General features: G+C 43.1%; 1 protein-coding gene across 3 annotated transcripts in view; it reads left to right on the plus strand.

Annotated features, from left to right (window-relative positions):
• The first annotated feature begins 1478 nt into the window (after positions 1-1478).
• Positions 1479-21552, plus strand: part of fam210b (family with sequence similarity 210 member B) — a 28120-nt gene continuing 8046 nt past the window's right edge. Inside the window, exons 1-3 of one of the 3 annotated variants that reach the window (XM_062997603.1) lie at positions 2588-3138; positions 5589-5761; positions 8790-9055. In XM_062997603.1, the coding sequence (XP_062853673.1) occupies positions 2614-3138; positions 5589-5761; positions 8790-8901 (810 nt within the window). In that variant the 5' untranslated portion in view covers positions 2588-2613 and the 3' untranslated portion in view covers positions 8902-9055. Of the gene's footprint in view, positions 2006-2587; positions 3139-5588; positions 5762-8789; positions 9056-21552 lie in introns of those variants that run through there. The other 2 variants (XM_062997604.1, XM_062997602.1) reach the window with 2 other exon arrangements.

Consider the following 21552-nt stretch of genomic DNA (forward strand, 5'->3'; position numbering starts at 1 on the left):
TGTAGATGTGTTCCTGTACAGGTGTGTTTGCCGGTTTATGGGTTCTTCCTGCCTTAATACTCAAACACATAATACATAAACAGTTAGCTAGTAGCACTAGCATATTAATAACAGCATGTTTGGTGTGAAGCTGATGTTTTATATTGATGTGGGCAATATTTGCCTGAAGGTATGTTTGTAATACTACAGCACATCTTTAGTTTCTTATATTTGGTATAAATGTAAGATTTAATAGTAGATGTGTTCTTTTACAAGTTTGTGTGTACTGGTGTGAATGATTACAGGTGACAAAAGCCCGGAAAATATGCCAGCTGCGCCACCATGCGATACAACACGGTAAAGTGGTTGATTCATAACACACGTCAATCGGGATAATCGCTCCGCCCCAGTCAAAGACGTCACAAGGCAATGAGTAAAAGAGTTAGGTATGCCCAGAGCGGTAGAGAGAACAGAGTGGCGACACTCCCATAGGGAACCGTTGGAAAGGGGGCGGGACATATTTTCTGTGCAGCTTCCGGGTTGTGGAGCTCTGTATAGTTCCAAACATCCCATAGAGCCCCATTCATTTCCACTACTTATCAAGCATTTTTAGCTGTTTGTTGCTTTGTTTTAAAAAAAATAATGAATTTGATGTCATTAATATACGTAATACTGTTATTATTTAGCATTTGCTCAGCACTAAATGTTACATGTTTATCTTAATTAATAGGTATAACTGAATTTAGCTTAGTCAGCTAAGCTAAATTATTGACACTAGAGTCTTTTCACCTAAAATTGATTAATTAAAAGTTGATTAATCAAGAGTCTTGTTACAGAAATGATAATAAAACATCAGAGCCATAATAAATCATTATACTTTTACTTTCATTCTTAAGTACATTTGAAGGTAAATTTAGTTTAGTACTTTAGTGGAGGTAAAGAGTATTTTTACTTTTACTACTACTTTTACTGGAGTAATATGTTACCTTGGATATCTCTACTTCAACTCAACTACATGGTTTGTGTACCTTGTCCACCACTTACATTAGACAAAATGAACTAGTGCATATTAATTATGAATTAATTCATGTATTACATGTAATAATAAATAATAATACATTTTATTTATATAGCGCTTTTCAAGATACTCAAAGACGCTTTACATAAGACAAATAATCAAAACAAATACGTACATACACCATACAAATCATAGTACAAAATCAAAATAGTACATCAACATCAAGAATAATTAAGATAAAAACAAAGAGAGCAGCATAAGACAGTTCATTAAAAATTAGCTAAATTATGAGAGAGAACAACAAATATAGAACAATTTCTTAAAATTAGACAGAAACAGGACAGATTTACATGCAATCAGGAAACTGAAAACTTTACAAGTTTTAGGATCTAGGACTTCACATTTCTGTCGTGATCTAAGTATAAAAACTATTAAAAAGAATAGCAAAAATAAAAGCATTTATTTCGTGTTGTTACAAGTTAAATGCCATATTGAATAGATGAGTTTTGAGAAGTGACTTGAATTTGGACAGGTCAGGACAATCTCGTAGGTGTTTGGGGAGAGCATTCCATAAAGATGGAGCAGCTATGGAAAAGGCCCTGTCACCCCAGGTCCGGTGCTTGGTCCTAGAGGGTATGGACAGTAGGTTAGCCTCAGAAGAGCGAAGGCTACGGGAGGGAATGTGCTGATGGAGCAGGTCGGTGAGGTAGGATGGGGCCTGATTATGGAGAGCTTTGTGAGTGAATAGAAGAATTTTGAATTGAATGCGTTGAGCAACGGGAAGCCAATGAAGTTTTTGTAGAACAGGTGTAATATGATCACGGGAGCGAGTATGAGTAAGGAGGCGAGCAGCTGAATTCTGGATATACTGAAGTTTTTTTAGGATTTTGTTAGATGTACCATAAAGGATACTATTGCAATAATCAATTCTGGATGTAATAAAAGCATGAATCAAGGTTTCGGCGGCAGAAAAGGAGAGTGATGGACGTAGACGTGCTATGTTTTTATGTAGGAATAAATTATTACTTACTCATGAAATAAGACATGAATTAATGCTATTTCATGTACCTGCACTATAATGTTAAAGGTATTGGTACGGTAGTGTGTTTATGAATCTGTTCATTCAGTGCAGGTAAACCTTATGAATCCAGCCACATGGCTTAGTGTTTAACCAAAATGATTATTATTATGAATCCTCAGGAAAGTGAAGGGAGATTAGTTTATGTAAAAAACAAAACATAAAAAACTGTCTAATCTCTGTACTGTATATTGTCTCTACTACTTAATGATATCGCATTATGTAATGTATGCTAATATAATGTACTGTGTGTTAACAAGAACGACCTATTAAGTCATTATAAACATCAATCTTCCACTTCATATACCAAATTGATATTAAAGCAGATGCAGTAAATGTAAACGCAGTTGAAAATACCCAGAAATTGTACAAATGTTTATTATTTAGCGTTTAATATTTCACTCACTGCTGCCTGTCCCATATGAGAACATGACAGCGCCGGGTTTGTTTGGAACTATTGGAGGGTTACATGAACCACGTGACCGCGTAGCGGCGAGATCAAGGAGTGTCGCAACTCTCTCTATCTACGGCTCTGGGTATGCCTAGCCAGACGCTAAATTTACTGCATGTCTTTCGTTCACGGGCGCTGCTGAATAGCCATTATCGGTGGAAAACGACAATGTTTTTCTGTTGGGGAGCAAGGTTTGCTGCCTCGTCGTTTTGTTTGTATTATAACTCGGCAAGATCTGTCCAAATGCGTCACAATTACATAATTAGTTGTTTACAAATTAATGTTAGACGAACACACAGTCTCTTTCGACCACTGCAAGACATATCCGTCAAAATCACCCAATGGAATTTCATACACGTATCTCAGCTTGGGACAGCCTCGACGACTGCTTCGAAATCCACTTCAACGCCAAAACCTGAATTCGCCATGTTTCTTTCTCCACGGATAAAGATGCGTCAATGGGCCAACGACAGCCTATGTTTACCAACATTCTTTAACTTTTATTTAATGGCGACCCTCACGGATAAGCTACTAAAAAGAGCTTTATCCAACGTTTTCAAGCCGACGCAAATCACTTTCGCGAACAGGACACCAACAACCGACACTCAAAGGGTAATTATAGTAGACCTGTTTTATATGCATTGCATTTACGTAATTACTTTGCTTTTGCGCTTTCACTTGTTTTTTTATTTAAGTTTTGTGGGTTGAATCTTACCGTTTGTTGGGGTAGATTAGAATGCTGAATATTAGTTTCTGGGTTGTTACGATAACGACAACGCCCGCTTGCTTATTGTAACTGATATGTTACATACTACTGTACTTGGATATGCACTCACTGAGCACTTTAGAAAGTACACCTGTCTGGGACGCACATTTATTATTTCATTATCTACACCTACCCGACCTATGAACTTGTACTTGAACTATGTAGTTATACAGTTACTGACTGTAGTCCATCTGTTGCTCTTTACACACTGTCACCACTGTTGGACCATTCTAAGCACTTTTATGACACTAACATGTTTGTGTGTGTTGTTTTGAGCGTATCAGCAGTTTTGTTTAAATCTTTTGTTTAAAATCCCTAAGTCAGTGTCAGTGCTTTGAGGAGGATTGAGCCCCAGTCAAACAGTGTCCTGTGATCTAAAAGTGTCCATAGATGAAAGACTAGACTACCCACACAATGTGTAAAAATAGCGCTAGGCCGTAAGGTAAACTAGGAAAAAGTGCCCAGAAAATAAATTTTGTTCCCACGTCTTGGCACTATTTTTTAAATTTGTTTTTGCAGACATACCCTTACGAACTTTGAACTTTTCATTTAAATATCCTGCATTTTTTTCCCCTCACAATCCACAAATGTATATAAATATGAAGTATTAATGCATTAGTACACTTAAATGTGAATTTATACCATGAAATCTGGTGACTTTGTAGAAAATATGTGTCAATTTCATTAACCCTGTAATGCATGAATTATGATTATAATGATACATAATTGTTTTTTTCCTATGTGTTTTTAGTTTTAGCAAGACATGAAAAAAGCAATTCTTTTATTTTGTTTAACATTTGTTCATGAATTTATTCACACAACTACTCTAGTGGACCGCACTCTAAATCTAAAGCAACATGTAGTCAACAGACTAATGAATAATGTGGAAAATATGAACATCTACTTGATATAAATGTTTGCAAAGTACCCAGGGCGTACAGCCACACAACACTTCATACAGATGTACAGTGTACAACAGAAGTGAGTACACCCATGTGCAATATCACTTAAATGTTAAATAATTCTAAATTGTATCACCTTACAGTAATTGCATTACTTCTTAGTTAAACAATAGGGTATTTGCTCTTATGTAAAGTTAAAAACTTACCGTTTTAACTAATATTTCTTTCAGCTGCTTTTTGCTGAAAGGATTATGTTGCTCTACCTTTTTCTTTAAAATACCTCAAAGGTGTTCTATTGGATTCAGTCAGGTGACATACTTGGCCAGGTCATAGTTATTACTTTTTTGTGGTTTTGGCAGTGTGCTTTGGAACACTATCATGCTGGAATATTCCTCTTCTGGCAAGTTTCTGGAGACTGGGAGTCATCTTGTCAACCAGTATTTTGGTATATTCACAGGCATTCATGGTGCCATCTATAAATGTCATCTCCCCAACACCTTTTGCACTCATGTAGCCCCATATCATCACACTCCCACCTCCGTGCTTCACTGCATTTACTGTGGTAGTCCTGGCCAGGTTAACACAAAAGATGCTGGACCCCATCTGAACCAAACACATTTATCTTGGTTTCATCCGACAATATTTATCAGGCTTCTTTTCATGTTCTTTAACACAGTTTAATCTTGCAGTTTTGTGCTGAGAAGTAAGCAAGGTTTTTTTTTTTCTTGGACACTGTCCATAGAGGTTGACGTATGCAATGTCCTTCTCACTGTTTAGGCTGTCACAGAAACTCCTATTTCCATTTACAACAAGCAGTGGGGTGATGCGGCGACGTAATCGATTCCAAAAATACGTCGATTTGCAAAAACGTGCGTCGACTTGTTGCTATGCTGGCCACGGTACATTTACCCTTGTCAGCTAGAAGTATAATGATGCCATTGTCTTTACCAATTTGGTTCATTCTAATTAGGTTTGCAGAGTCTTTGTGTTAGTGTGTGTTTGTGGTGTGCCTATCTTACAATCTTTCTATATTACACTATTACAATTACTATCTTATTATTATTATTACTGTCATACAATGCATGCATCAACAGTTTTCTTGTATACTGTTTTTGTTTAACTGCAGGTCAAGACATTTAATGTCATTGTTGGTGTCACCATTCAGCAGTGGAAAATAATTTGTGGTGCATTTTTTAAATTGTTATAAATGTTGATTACAAGTACTTTGCATGGTTATAGTAGGTCATTTTGTAGCAGAAAATAATTGGAAAAATTAAATTTGTTGAAAAATAAAAAACTAAAGTGCCTCTCTTTACCCTTCCATAGCTATGTTTTATTGGAAATATTAGTTTTTTAAATGCTTATACTAAGAAGTTGTCTTTCCCTCTTATTAGGTGCAGCTTTCCAATGGCCCAAAGGAAGGAGCTGAAATTCCAGAACCTGAGGACAACCAAAATAAAACAAATCAGCTAAAGAAAGTTTTTAAGGAATATGGTGCTGTTGGTGTGTCCTTTCACATTGGAATATCTGTAATTTCTCTTGGGATTTTCTATGTTGCACTGTCAAGGTGAGCCACTTATTTTCATGTACTTAATTTACATCTATTTTAATTTACATAACTTCTATTTTGTTCCAGACATTATGTATGGACAGGAAAATTGTGAAATGCAATACACGTATGTCATTGCTTTTTCATAGTGACATGCCGTGAAGGTGACAAAATGAACGGCAATATACATACAGTGCCTTGCAAAAGTATTCAGCCCCCTTGAACTTTTCAACCTTTTGCCACATTTCAGGCTTTAAACATAAAGATATGAAATTGTAATTTTTTGTGAAGAATCAATAACAAGTGCGACACAATTGTGAAGTGGAACGAAATTTATTGGATATTTTAAACTTTTTTTAGAAATAAAAACCTGAAAAGTGGGGCGTGCAATATTATTCAGCCCCTTTACTTTCAGTGCAGCAAACTCACTCCAGAAGTTCAGTGAGGATCTCTGAATGATCCAATGTTGACCTAAATGACTGATGGTGATAAATAGAATCCACCTGTGTGTAATCAAGTCCGTATAAATGCACCTGCTCTGTGATAGTCTCAGAGTTCTGTTTAAAGCGCAGAGAGCATCATGAAGACCAAGGAACACACCAGGCAGGTACGAGATACTGTTGTGGAGAAGTTTAAAGCCGAATTTGGATACAAAAAGATTTCCCAAGCTTTAAACATCTCAAGGAGCACTGTGCAAGCGATCATATTGAAATGGAAGGAGTATCAGACCACTGCAAATCTACCAAGACCCGGCCGTCCCTCTAAACTTTCAGCTCAAACAAGGAGAAGACTGATCAGAGATGCAGCCAAGAGGCCCATGATCACTCTGAATGAACTGCAGAGATCTACAGCTGAGGTGGGAGACTCTGTCCATAGGACAACAATCAGTCGTACACTGCACAAATCTGGCCTTTATGGAAGAGTGGCAAGAAGAAAGCCATTTCTCAAAGATATCTATAAAAAGTCACCTGGGAGACACACCAAACATGTGGAAGAAGGTGCTCTGGTCAGATGAAACCAAAATCGAACTTTTTGGCCACAACGCAAAACGTTATGTTTGGCGTAAAAGCAACACAGCTCATCACCCTGAACACACCATCCCCACTGTCAAACATGGTGGTGGCAGCATCATGGTTTGGGCCTGCTTTTCTTCAGCAGGGGCAGGGAAGATGGTTAAAATTGATGGGAAGATGGATGGAGCCAAATACAGGACCATTCTGGAAGAAAACCTGTTGCAGTCTGCAAAAGACCTGAGACTGGGACGGTGATTTATCTTCCAACAAGACAATGATCCAAAACATAAAGCAAAATCTACAATGGAATGGTTCACAAATAAACTTATCCAGGTGTTAAAATGGCCAAGTCAAAGTCCAGACCTGAATCCCATCGAGAATCTGTGGAAAGAGCTGAAAACTGCTGTTCACAAACGCTCTCCATCCAACCTCACTGAGCTCGAGCTGTTTTGCAAGGAAGAATGGAAAAAATTTCAGTATCTCGATGTGCAAAACTAATAGAGACATACCCCAAGCGACTTGCAGCTGTAATCGCAGCAAAAGGTGGCGCTACAAAGTATTAACGCAAGGGGGCTGAATAATATTGCACGCCCCACTTTTCAGTTTTTTATTTCTAAAAAAAGTTTAAAATATCCAATAAATTTCGTTCCACTTCACGATTGTGTCCCGCTTGTTGTTGATTCTTCACAAAAAATTACAATTTCATATCTTTATGTTTAAAGCCTGAAATGTGGCAAAAGGTTGAAAAGTTCAAGGGGGCTGAATACTTTTGCAAGGCACTGTATATTACATATACATACAGTACCAGTCAAACGTTTGAACACACCTTTTTTCATTATTTTTTATTTTTTTTATTTTCTACATTGTAGATTAATACTGAAGACATCCAAACTATGAAGGAACACATATGGAATTATGTAGTAAACAAAAAAGTGTTAAACAAACCAGACTATGTTTTATATTTTAGATTCTCTAAAGTAGCCACATTTTGCTTTGATGACAGCTTTGCACACTCAAAATTGTTTTCAATTAACAGGTGTGCCTTGTCAAGAGTTAATTTCTGGAATTTCTTGCCTTCTTAATGAGTTTGAGATCATCAGTTGTGTTGTGCAGAGGTAGGATTGGTACAAAAGTCTTTACAGTGAATAGCCCTATTTGAGTACTGTTCTAATCCATATTATGGCAAGAATCTCTCAACTAAGTGGAAAGAAACGACAATCCATCATTACTTTAAGACATGAAGGTCAGTCAATCCGGAAAATGTAAAGAACTTTGAAAATGTCCATAAGTGCAGTTGCAAAGACCATCAAACGCTATGATGAAACTGGCTCTCATGAGGACCGCCCCAGAAAAGGAAGACCAAGAGTTACCTCTGCTGCAGAGGATAAATTCATCAGAGTTACCAGCCTAAGAAACCACAAATTAACAGCACCTCAGATTAGAGCCCAAATAAATGCTTCACATATAACGAGGTCTGTGGTAGCTGGTGAACGTGCCCCGGGTTCCCAGCGAAGCAGACATTACAGAGCTCAGAGAACAAAGGCCTCTTATACCAGGCCTCCTAATTAGTGCTGATCACCCGCAGCCGTGGGGCTGACTACTTAAGCCAGCTCCACACAGCAGCGGGTGTCGCACCTTTGTTTGTTTTCCGGTCCGTGGTGGCAGTCGTCCACACGTTCGTAGCCTTAGCTGGTAGCCCTGGTGGCGTATGCCATTCGGGTAAGTAAAACCGCAAGGTTTGAGGTAACTGGTGTGTTCTGTTGGTCTCGTAGATATAGTGTGGTGCGACGCGGTGCAGTCCTCGAACTGCAGTTCATTTTGCGCTAGCAGTTAGCGTTAGCGGTTTCACTCAGCGCTGTGTTAAAGCGCTGAAAGTATTCTGGCATCAGTGCCTTCAGTTATTCTGAACATTGGATTCTCCAACCGCTGGGTGGCGACTCCGCTGAGCAAGCGGTTGCCGTGCTAAAGACCCCGGTTCGAATCCGCAGTCTAGAACTGCCTAACTTTGTTTATTTGTTTCTTTCTGGTTTCAGATTGGTGTGTCAGCTCCGCGATCCAGGGCGCGCCGACCGGTCACTGCGATTGTTAGTCGCGGTGTTGGGTCTAGCGCTCCTCGGAGTTCCCCTCCTCTCCCTTCGCTCCTAAGCGTATTAGAGGTTCTCGCGCTCCCGTTTTCCAGCACCACTACAGTGCGGTGGTAACGCTCCCGGCTGCCACGCGGCTGACCGGGGTTCGCGTCCCGCTTCCTTCTGTTTTGGTTTCACTTTGTTTATTTTTCATTTAGTTGCGCCAGCAGCTCCGTCGGAATTTCCGATCGGGTTTTTTGTGTTCTGTTTTTCGTTTGCTGTTTATCTTTCTGTTGTCCTTATAATTAAATAAAATATTATTATTTTTATTTACTTCTGCATTTGCGTCCTTTCTTCCCACGTGACAGAAAGGTGCGACCAACCATGGACGCAGCAGAAACGCCACCCCCTATCGACGTATTACGCCACCAGGGTGTGGCGTTAGGCAGGCACGAGGTGGCCATTAGCCAATTGGCGCAGCAGGTAGCTGCGCTTAGCCAGCAGTCTCCAGCTTTAGGAGCCGGCCCACACCCCCCACCCCATTCGGGAGGATGTGGAAGCCGCGACACCCCCATTCCTCCTCCTGAAAGATATTCGGGAGAGGCCAAGAGGTGCCGTGGCTTCCTCCTCCAGTGCGCGCTAGCCTTCGAGTTGCAGCCCTCCCGCTACCCCACAGAGCGGTCGAGGGTTGCCTATATCGTTTCTCTATTGACTGGCCGAGCCTTGGAATGGGCTACCGCCCTCTGGGAGCAGAACGCTCCGGAATGCTCATCCGAAAGCGCCTTTAAGGAGGCCTTAAAGGAGACCTTCTTCCACCCCTCGGGGGGTCGTGAGGCAGGCCCACGCTTACTTGAGCTAACCCAAGGTAATCGGCCAGTCGTAGATTACGTAATCGAATTTAGGACACTAGCGGCGGAGTGTGGGTGGGATGAGGGCTCTCTCACCGCCATCTTTCATCGTGGCTTATCGGAGAAGATAAAGGATGAGCTGGCCACCAGGGACTGTCCAACGACCCTTAAGGCCTCCTATACGCTGGCCACAGCCATCGATACCCGTCTTCGCCAGCGAAACCGGGAGCGGGGTACCTGCCCCCCGTTTACCCGCTTGCTGGCGCCCCCTAAGTCTCCTCCACCGGCCCTGGATCCCGAACCCATGCAGTTGGGCTCAGCCCGTGCCAATGCCCGTTCGGCATCGGGTTCGTTCTCCCGACCTCGGCGGCCGGAAAACATCTAGGCCGCTCTCGAGTCAGGGACTCGGGAGTGAGCCGACCTACCATCCCTGCCCAAGGTCTGCTTTTGCAGGCCCGGTTGTCCTGGGGCCTCGGAAACACAAACCTTCAGGTTTGTGTCGATTCAGGTGCGGTGGAGAATTTCATTGACCGCGATCTGGTACACAGGCTGGGGATTGAGGTCCAACCGCTAGCATCACCAGTGTCGGTCCATGCGGTGGATGGCCGACCTGTAGCGGGCAGCCCGATAACCCAACGGACAAGACCTCTCACGTTGCGTCTGCAAAACCACGAGGAACGGATTACCTTTCTTGTAACTCACGTTCCTCACCTCCAGGTGGTTTTGGGGTATTCGTGGCTGCAAAGACACAACCCTCAGATCGACTGGGCCACCGGATCAATCTTCATCTGGGGAACGCGGTGTCGCGACTCGTGTTTGCTGCAAGGTGGCACGGGTTCTGCTCCGACGGAACCGAAGATGGAGGTGCCGGATTTGGCAGCTGTTCCCCCTGTGTACCATGACTTACGGGAAGTTTTTAGCAAGTCCCGGGCGCAGGACTTGCCCTCCCACAGACCGTTCGATTGCGCCATCAATCTTTTGTCCGGCACTACTCCTCCTAGGGGGCGCCTTTTTTCGCTCTCCGGTCCAGAGAAGGTGGCTATGGAGGAGTATGTGCGTGAGGCACTTAAACAGGGGTTCATCCGTCCTTCCTCCTCCCCAGCTGGGGCAGGGTTCTTTTTTGTGAACAAAAAGGACGGCACCCTGCGCCCCTGTATCGATTATCGCGGTCTGAACGCCGTTACGATCAAGGATCGGTACCCGCTGCCGCTGATGGCCACGGCTTTCGAAGCCCTTCAGCGAGCTTCTGTTTTTTCCAAGCTCGATCTTCGCAGCGCGTACAATTTGATCCGGATCAGGCAGGGGGATGAGTGGAAGACTGCGTTCATTACGCCCACTGGCCACTATGAATACCGGGTGATGCCATTTGGGTTAATGAATGCCCCCGCAGTCTTCCAGAGATTTATCAATGAGGTCTTGCGGGAGACTCTTGGTAAATTCGTCTATGTTTACTTAGACGATATTCTTATCTTTAGTCGGTCCATCGACGAGCATATAGGGCATGTCCGACGAGTTCTCCAGCTTTTGCTTGACAACCATTTGTTTGTCAAACTGGAGAAGTCAGTCTTTCACTCCCCCACGGTTTCGTTCCTGGGGTTTGTAGTGGCCGAGGGCACCCTGCGCATGGACTCGGCTAAGGTATCAGCTGTGGAGAAGTGGCCAACTCCAAGTTCTTTACGCCAACTGCAAAGGTTTTTGGGCTTTGCAAACTTTTTTCGGCGTTTCATTAAGAACTTTAGCTCAGTCGCCTCTCCGTTAACGGACCTTACAGGAAAAGGTCCGTTCCGATGGACGGTGCAGGCCCAACAAGCTTTTGACGAGCTAAAAACACTCTTGACAACTGCTCCCGTTTTACAGTTGCCCGACCCAGAGGAACCCTTCGTTGTCGAAGTGGATGCCTCCGAGGTCGGAGCTGGGGCAGTTTTGTCCCAAAGAGTGGGGCCAGAGAAGAAGCTGCATCCATGTGCCTTCTTCTCGCACCGCCTGACTCCAGCCGAGCGGAACTACCCGGTTGGAGACAGGGAACTCTTGGCCATTAAGTTGGCGTTAGAGGAGTGGCGACACTGGCTCGAGGGGGCCAATCATCCTTTTCTTGTCTGGACGGATCACAAAAATCTGTCATTCATCCAGCAAGTCAAGAGGATGAACTCCCGTCAGGCCCGGTGGTCCTTATTTTTTGGAAGGTTCAATTTTACACTGTCTTATAGACCGGGGTCCAGAAACGTCAAACCGGACGCTCTGTCTAGACAGTGGGAACCGACCAGGCCGGAGACCGGACCTGATCCCGTGATCCCCTCGACCCTGATAGCGGCCCCAGTCACATTGGGCATATCGAAGGTCATTCGGGATGCCCACCGGGCTGAACCCGACCCCGGTGGGGGACCTCCTGACAGACTGTACGTACCTTCATCCGTACGGCGTCAGATTTTTGAATGGGCCCATGCTTCCCCATTTTCGGCGCACCCAGGTGTGACTAAGTCCCTGGTCTTGCTGCGCCGAAGATTTTGGTGGCCGGGGATGGAGAACCAGGTACGTGACTTTGTCCGTGCTTGCTCTGTGTGTGCTCTGAACAAGACACCCAGAGAGCGCCCGCGGGGCCTCCTTCATCCGTTGCCAATACCTGCTAGACCGTGGTCCCACATTTCTCTGGACTTTGTGACAGGCTTGCCAAAATCCAGAGGGTTCACGGCGGTATTGGTAATTGTCGACCGGTTTACCAAATCTTGCCTTTTTATCCCACTGCCCAAGCTACCATCCGCCATGGGTACTGCGCAAATCATCCTGAATCATGTGGTGAGAGCACATGGGGTCCCATCAGACATTGTGTCTGATCGGGGTCCACAGTTTGTAAGCCAGTGCTGGCGGGCCTTTTGCCAACTTCTTGGCGCCACGGCCAGCTTATCCTCCGGCTACCACCCGGAGTCGAATGGGCAGTCGGAGAGGCTGATCCAGGATCTGAGCAAGATGCTCAGGTGCCTGACGGCAGGGAATCCGACCACGTGGTCGGATAAGTTGATATGGGCAGAGTTTGCTCACAACACCCTGCATCATTCGGCGATTGGAATGTCACCGTTTGAGGCTCAGTTCGGGTACCCTCCGCCGCTCTTTCCTGAGCAGGAGCAGCAGGTAGCGGTCCCGTCTGTACAGCTTCATGTCCGCCGCTGCCGCGCCGCCTGGCGCAAAGCTAGGCAGGCACTTGTGGCCACCCAGTGCTCTGTGAAGCGCAAAGCTGACCGCAGGCGGCAGCCGGCTCTTACCTTCCGGCCAGGCCAACGAGTACTTGTGTCAACGAGGGATCTCCCCGTTCGAGGTGCCCCACATAAGTTGGCACCCAAGTACATTGGTCCGTTCAAGGTGGTAAAGCGGATTAATCCGGTGACGTATAGGTTGGAGCTTCCTCCCCGTATGAAAGTGCATCCAACCTTTCATGTCTCCCATCTCCGACCATTTATGTGCGGGGGAGTTTTACCCCCTCCCCAACCTCCCGCCCCTCGTATCATCCAGGGTGCCCCTGCCTTCACCGTCCGCCGGTTGCTTGACAGCAGGAAGGTTCAGGGTAGCACCCAATACTTGGTGGATTGGGAAGGTTACGGCCCTGAGGAACGTTCATGGGTACCGGCTCGCCAGATCCTGGACCCTGAACTGATCCGCGAGTTCCGGCGCAACCGAGCTGCGGGTCTTGGGACCTCAGGAGCTGTCCCTAGAGGAGGGGGTTCTATAACGAGGTCTGTGGTAGCTGGTGAACGTGCCCCGGGTTCCCAGCGAAGCAGACATTACAGAGCTCAGAGAACAAAGGCCTCTTATACCAGGCCTCCTAATTAGTGCTGATCACCCGCAGCCGTGGGGCTGACTACTTAAGCCAGCTCCACACAGCAGCGGGTGTCGCACCTTTGTTTGTTTTCCGGTCCGTGGTGGCAGTCGTCCACACGTTCGTAGCCTTAGCTGGTAGCCCTGGTGGCGTATGCCATTCGGGTAAGTAAAACCGCAAGGTTTGAGGTAACTGGTATGTTCTGTTGGTCTCGTAGATATAGTGTGGTGCGACGCGGTGCAGTCCTCGAACTGCAGTTCATTTTGCGCTAGCAGTTAGCGTTAGCGGTTTCACTCAGCGCTGTGTTAAAGCGCTGAAAGTATTCTGGCATCAGTGCCTTCAGTTATTCTGAACATTGGATTCTCCAACCGCTGGGTGGCGACTCCGCTGAGCAAGCGGTTGCCGTGCTAAAGACCCCGGTTCGAATCCGCAGTCTAGAACTGCCTAACTTTGTTTATTTGTTTCTTTCTGGTTTCAGATTGGTGTGTCAGCTCCGCGATCCAGGGCGCGCCGACCGGTCACTGCGATTGTTAGTCGCGGTGTTGGGTCTAGCGCTCCTCGGAGTTCCCCTCCTCTCCCTTCGCTCCTAAGCGTATTAGAGGTTCTCGCGCTCCCGTTTTCCAGCACCACTACAGTGCGGTGGTAACGCTCCCGGCTGCCACGCGGCTGACCGGGGTTCGCGTCCCGCTTCCTTCTGTTTTGGTTTCACTTTGTTTATTTTTCATTTAGTTGCGCCAGCAGCTCCGTCGGAGTTTCCGATCGGGTTTTTTGTGTTCTGTTTTTCGTTTGCTGTTTATCTTTCTGTTGTCCTTATAATTAAATAAAATATTATTATTATTTTTATTTACTTCTGCATTTGCGTCCTTTCTTCCCACGTGACATCACAGAGTTCAAGTAGCAACACATCTCAACATCAACTGTTCAGAGGAGACTGCGTGAATCAGGCCTTCGTGGTCGAATTGCTGTAAAGAAGCCACTTCTGAGGAATAACAAGAAGAAGAAGAGAATTACTTGGGCCAAGAAACACAAGGAATGGACATAAGACCAGTGGAAATCTGTCCTTTGGTCTGATGAGTCCAAATTTGAGATTTTTGGTTCCACCCGCCGTGTCTATGTAAGACACAGAAAAGCTGAGCAAATGGTTTGTACATGTGTGGTTCCCACCGTGAAGCATGGAGGAGGAGGTGTGATGGTAGGGGGGGGGCTTTGCTGGTGACACTGTTGGTGATTTATTCAAAATCAAAGGCACACTTAACCAGCATGGCTACCACAGCATTCTGCAGCAACATGCCATACCATATCTGGTTTGCGCTTAGTGGGACCATCATTTGTTTTTCAACAGACAATGACCCCAAACACACCTCCAGGCTATGTAAGGGCTATTTGACCAAGATAGAGAGTGATGGAGTGCTGCGTCAGATGACCTGGCCTTCACAATCACCTGACCTAAACCCAACTGAGATGGTTTGGGATGAGTTGGACCGCAGAGTGAAGGCAAAGCAGCCAACAAGTGCTCAGCACCTCCTTCAACACTTTTTTGTTTACTACATAATTCCATGTGTTCCTTCATAGTTTGGATGCCTTCAGTATTAATCTACAATGTAGAAAAAAAACCAACATTGAATATAAAGGTGTGTACAAACTTTTGACTAGTACTGTATATTAAATGGTTTTCATGATGCTTGACCTCTTTACTGAAAAAAACATTTACAAGGAATTGCATAAAAATGTGTGTCTGAGAATGAAGTGTGTTTGTGAAAGATGTGTGAGAGATGTGTGTGAATGTGTGTGTGGCTGTGTATACACACGTTCTTTTCCAAGTTGTCAAAAAGCCTCTCAGCTTTGAAAAGCACATCGTCATGCTCAACCATCCTCAACTGTAAAGTGTAACGTGTTTCTTAGAATTAGGTTACAGCTACAACCAATTACTTTTGTGTAGTTTCTAAACATTTCTAATTCGTTAGGGGATTGTGATTGGACAGTGATTACTTTTTAGTTTATCACGAATTGTTTGCTGTCTGAGAAAATGCACTTTCAAAACAGCACACAGTGAAATGCAATACAGCTGTGAGTTGTTCAGGCTGATTTGTATTCAGTTCTGACACAAGTAAAGAGGCCAAGCAACATTAAAATAATGTAATAGATTGCTTTTCATTTGGTCACCTTAACCGCATGTCACTATGGGAAAGCAATGACATGCATGTATTGCATTTGACATTTTCCACCATAGTGACTGCATTTGAGTTCATCACTAATTCCTCTCCATAGCATAAATCTAAGATATTTTATGTTTTGTCTTGTCAACTTTATTTTATTTGTTAATATACATCCATTTTTACATTTTGGGCCTGCAAAAATTTTGGGACAGTATAAGATAAGACAAGATAGCCTTTTATTATCCCACGGGTGGAAATTTAGGAAGTTTAGGCTAGTAATAAGGTAAAGAATCTAAATAGTGATGGGATTTTAAATAGTTGATGTCAACCAGTGATGGTTTTCTTATTGTTTGGGACAAAAGCAGTATCCATAAAAGCCATTAAGGAGCAAAGACGGGCAAAGGGTCTCCAGTTGATCAACAAATGCATAAGAAAATTATTTAAAAAACAATTCATTAAAACAGTTTTCCTCAAAGAAAGATTTGAAAGCATTTGCATATTTCTCCTTTTACAGTGCAAAATATTATTAAACGATTTAAGGAATTACAGGATACATTTCAGTGCATAAAGAACAAGTGTGCAAGTCTAAGCTGAACTTATCTCTGATTTCTCAGACGTTCTTGCATGCACTGCATCAAGAACCAGCATTTATCAATAGCTAATATAACCACATGGACAAGGAATTACCTTGGCATACATTTTGTCATGCATTACAATACGGAGTTACATTTTTTTCAAATGCCACTGAAAACTATACTGTGCAAAAAAGTGGCTTTACATTAACCAGGTTCAAAAGTGGGATCAAGTTGTCAGACGAATAAGTATTTCAGATCTTCATTGGAAGAAATGGATGTCATGTGCTTTGGACCAAAGACGAAAGGGACCATCCAGACTGTTATCATCAACAGGTCCAAAAGCCAGTGTCTGCTATTGTATAGGGTTGTGTCAGTACCCTTGGCAAAGGAAATGTATACTTTTGTGATGGCAGCATTAATGCAAAGTACATGAAGATTTAGTTAAACATATGCTGCCTTCAAGACACCTTTTCAGGGATGTCCATGCATTTTTTTAACAAGACAATGCAAAACCACATGCTGCTTAAATTACAAAGGCATGGCTGTAGAAGAAGAGGATACAGGTACTGGACTGGCCTGCCTGCAGTGCTAACCTGTCCCCAAAAGAGAATGTGTGGAGAATTTAAAAACTAAAAACGTGTCGACTACAACAACCACACCATACTGTTGCACACTTAAAAACATGTTTTCAGGGCCGCTCAGGTGGCGCAGCGGTAAAAGACACGCGCTGCAACCAGGGCTGGATTTCGAAGGAGCGTCGTTTCGAATCCAGCTCTGCCTTCACGGTCGAGGCTGGGCGGCTATGGACAACGATTGGCCTGTTGTCCGGGTGGGGGGCGGGACTTGAGACCGTAGGGGATGCTCTCTCAGGAACGGGGCGGTTGCGCCCTCTGCTGGCTGGTTGGTGGCGCCTGTATGGAGACGGGAGGGGGTGTGGCGGAGTGTGTGGTCCTCCGTACACAGTACTCTGCCACGCTGCACTCGTCAAGTGTGGGTGATAAGATGGTCGATTGGCTGTGCACGTTTCGGAGGAGGCATGGAACGGCCTCGTCAGCCCGACAATCAGGAGCAGGAATCCGCACTAATGAGAGGATGATAGATGGGACGAAATTGGACGTGCTAAATTAAAAAAAAAAAAAAAACATGTTTTCAGGAAGAATGTGACAAAATAACACCTGAAACAATGATACCCTCTGTGCCAAAATGTTTTAAGTTTTGTGAGAGGGTATGGCAACATAACATTGCAGAGTGGTAAATTATTTATTCTCCCAACTTTTTAAAAGATTTCTGTTGCAGACCTACAATGCAAGAATGATGATGATTATTAACAATTTAAATGAAATTGACCAGAAAAAAGAACATAAAATATCTTAGGTTTATAGTGTCTGCAATAAAACAAATGTAATTGTAAGAAACGGTGCATTTTCTATACTGTCCAGTTTTCTATACTGTTCTGGTTTGTGGTCTTTTTACCGACACAAAAGTATGCCCCTTGTTTGGATACAAATGCAAACCCAATTTCTGGAATTGTTTGCGCTTTTTAATCATTTGGATTTTTTCCCATTTTCATTTGATGCAAGACTTTCAGCTGCTCAAGAGTTTTTGGTTGTCAGTTACAGGGGTTGGACAAAATAACTGAAACACCTGGTTTTAGACCACAATAATTTATTAGTATGGTGTAGGGCCTCCTTTTGCGGCCAATACAGCGTCAATTCGTCTTGGAAATGACATATACAAGTCCTGCACAGTGGTCAGAGGGATTTTAAGCCATTCTTCTTGCAGGATAGTGGCCAGGTCACTACGTGATGCTGGTGGAGGAAAACGTTTCCTGACTCGCTTCTCCAAAACACCCCAAAGTGGCTCAATAATATTTAGATCTGGTGACTGTGCAGGCCATGGGAGATGTTCAACTTCACTTTCATGTTCATCAAACCAATCTTTCACCAGTCTTGCTGTGTGTATTGGTGCATTGTCATCCTGATACACGGCACCGCCATTGGATGCACATGGTCCTCCAGAATGGTTCGGTAGTCCTTGGCAGTGACGTGCTCATCTAGCACAAGTATTGGGCCAAGGGAATGCCATGATATGGCAGCCCAAACCATCACTGATCCACCCCCATGCTTCACTCTGGGCATGCAACAGTGTGGGTGGTACGCTTCTTTGGGGCTTCTCCACACCGTAACTCTCCCGGATGTGGGGAAAACAGTAAAGGTGGACTCATCAGAGAACAATACATGTTTCACATTGTCCACAGCCCAAGATTTGCGCTCCTTGCACCATTGAAACCGACGTTTGGCATTGGCACGAGTGACCAAAGGTTTGGCTATAGCAGCCCGGCCGTGTATATTGACCCTGTGGAGCTCCCGACGGACAGTTCTGGTGGAAACAGGAGAGTTGAGGTGCACATTTAATTCTGCCGTGATTTGGGCAGCCGTGGTTTTATGTTTTTTGGATACAATCCGGGTTAGCACCCGAACATCCCTTTCAGACAGCTTCCTCTTGCGTCCACAGTTAATCCTGTTGGATGTGGTTTGTCCTTCTTGGTGGTATGCTGACATTACCCTGGATACCGTGGCTCTTAATACATCACAAAGACTTGCTGTCTTGGTCACAGATGCGCCAGCAAGACGTGCACCAACAATTTGTCCTCTTTTGAACTCTGGTATGTCACCCATAATGTTGTGTGCATTGCAATATTTTGAGCAAAACTGTGCTCTTACCCTGCTAATTGAACCTTCACACTCTGCTCTTACTGGTGCAATGTGCAATTAATGAAGATTGGCCACCAGACTGGTCCAATTTAGCCATGAAACCTACCACACTAAAATTACAGGTGTTTCAGTTATTTTGTCCAACCCCTGTATGTGCACACAGTTTTCTAGAAACTCAGTGTTGCTACCTACAAGCAAGCTAAAACATTGGCCTGTGAAATGTGAAATCCGACTACAGTACACATTTCCACTTTCTTTTGGTCCTTCTGAGATGAACCCGGACCATGAGAACTCTGAAGTTTCTGCGTAGAATTGATGTACGGGTTGAGCGGGGGGGATTTGTACTCAAGGTTGACAGGTCTGAATATTGTAAAATGTAAAGTTAAAAATTCATGATTTGTTAATTCTTGGATCTTTTGTTAACTGAGAAAAGATTAAATATTTCCAATGTTTTTCGCTAGTCAACTGTATTGTATTTTGTAAATAGAAACACCTTCCAAAAAGTCAGGACAAAGGCAAAAAAAAAAAAAAGGTTTATAGAATATTTAAGTTACACCATTTCAAAATAAACAGTGAATTGATAACCAGTGAGGAAATTGTGTAGCCTATTGTGTAGCTCTGCTACTGGCAGGCCGGGAGCCCATACGGACAATGATTGGCTTGTCTGAAGGTGGTACTGCTGGAGGAGATTCCTTATAACTGCTGCAATTACGACCTTTGCTCTGTCAGGGCAAGGTGAAATGTGATCAGGTAATTCGATACTACTTAAGAGAGAAGAGACTAGGTAAAAATATTTTTAAAAAAAGGATAAGCAATGATTGGTCTTGCTCACCACTTTGCTACATGAATATTTAAATAGATTATCAAATCACATTCTTTTTTTACTGCTTTTTACAAAATGTTCAAATTTGAGTCTGGAATTTTTTGTTTTTGAGGTTGCATTTCTTGATGTAGCAGCAACTTGTGTTAAAAAAAACCTTTCTGAAGTCCTCTGAGCACATATTGCTCGTGACTATATTTCACAGTAGCAGGACGGTTTCTCATGCGATGCCATATGATGGCTCAAAGGTCAAGCATATTTTGCAGTGGTTTGTTGCCTTGCCCTAAACACACCAAGATTTCTCAGGGTCTTTCCACCATAGATATGTTCTTTTTTTAAGATATGTTTTTTTAACTCATTGACAATTTTGTCATGATGTGTGGCAGAAAGGGGTGACCCATCTTTGCTTGCAAAGACTAAGCCTTTACTCCAGGGGTGGCCAATACATCAGTCGTGATCTACCATTTAATCGCACAATGCACGCTGGTAGATCACGCCTCATTCAAATGGGTCAACGTGATTTGACATGAAATGTAGCCACTGTTTCTTTAATCATCAGCAGCTATTGTTCAGATTACATAAACCTGGCTGACACCATTTAGAGAAAATTATCAGAATAATTTTGAATTTTTTTCCTCCAGTCGCTTGCCCGGTTATGCTGAATATCAATATTAGCAACTGAAGTGCATTTTAAAAAAGCTTGAAAAAGGATGAAAAAAAAGTAGATACCTTAAAAAGTAGATCGCGATGACCTGTCTACTAAAATAGTAGATCTCAAGCTACGAAAGTATGGGCACCCCTGCTTTAGTGGATCTTCCATTTATACCCATTCATGATACACTCTTAATATTCTATATCTTTCAGTATCTTAATGTTCAATCTTTTGAATATTTTGAATCTTTTATTGTATTTTTATATTGATTTTTAACTTCTCTGCAATTGTATTTCAGTGTTTTTATATTACATTTGTGTTATTTTTAGTGTGTAATTGTTAAAAGCAATCCCATTTTACATTAGCCTAATATAAATGCAGTTCCTCTGGACCATGGAATGCATTAACAGGTTTCCCATACATCCTTGTGGACAAAAAATACCTTGCAACTCAACGCCTTTTAAACTTGATGCCACTCCTAGAACCAACTGACGTCAAGTTTCAAGGTACCACTGTACTTTGTTCTTTAATCACTTAAGCAGAAGTTTAAAATAATTTTTAAAAAATCACAGATTCTTGTTTTTTTTCCCACTTTACAAAATGTTCAACATTTTTTTCGAAATGGGGTTTGCACATACTTTAAATTATAGAAATTAAAAGCTTATTTAGATGACCATGAAAGCAGATCCTGAACAAATAGTATTACTTTTCACTGAGATGTTTGGTAAAACTAGCTTTAGCAATACATCTGTGGTGTACTTAACCCACTGCTTCCCAGTTTTGTCACCTGCACCCTTTAGCTTTTTGCCAGTCAATACTGCACCACAACTATTAAAAAACCTTATCCATCTAGCAGAGAAATAAGAACTGGTTTTCTACATAGGTGCTAAACTAGGGCTGTCGCGGTGAAAGAATTTCCTCTTGCGGTATTCAGCGTGGTTCAACACGGTATCGCGGTATGCGATAATATCGCCATTTTTTTTGTTTTTGAAAATTACTTAATTTATCTGGATTTTAGAGCTATATAAACAAGCTTTATTGTTAGGCTATAATTCGGTGTATTATTGCTTTATAATGACAAAGATGAGACAGCTTTAAGACAAATCAAATGCGTGTTTATTGTTCAATACAGAACAGAGCATGGATGCGCAATAAGA

Source organism: Trichomycterus rosablanca, chromosome 6 (genome assembly GCF_030014385.1).
Source record: "Trichomycterus rosablanca isolate fTriRos1 chromosome 6, fTriRos1.hap1, whole genome shotgun sequence".
Classification (NCBI taxonomy): Eukaryota; Metazoa; Chordata; class Actinopteri; order Siluriformes; family Trichomycteridae; genus Trichomycterus; species Trichomycterus rosablanca.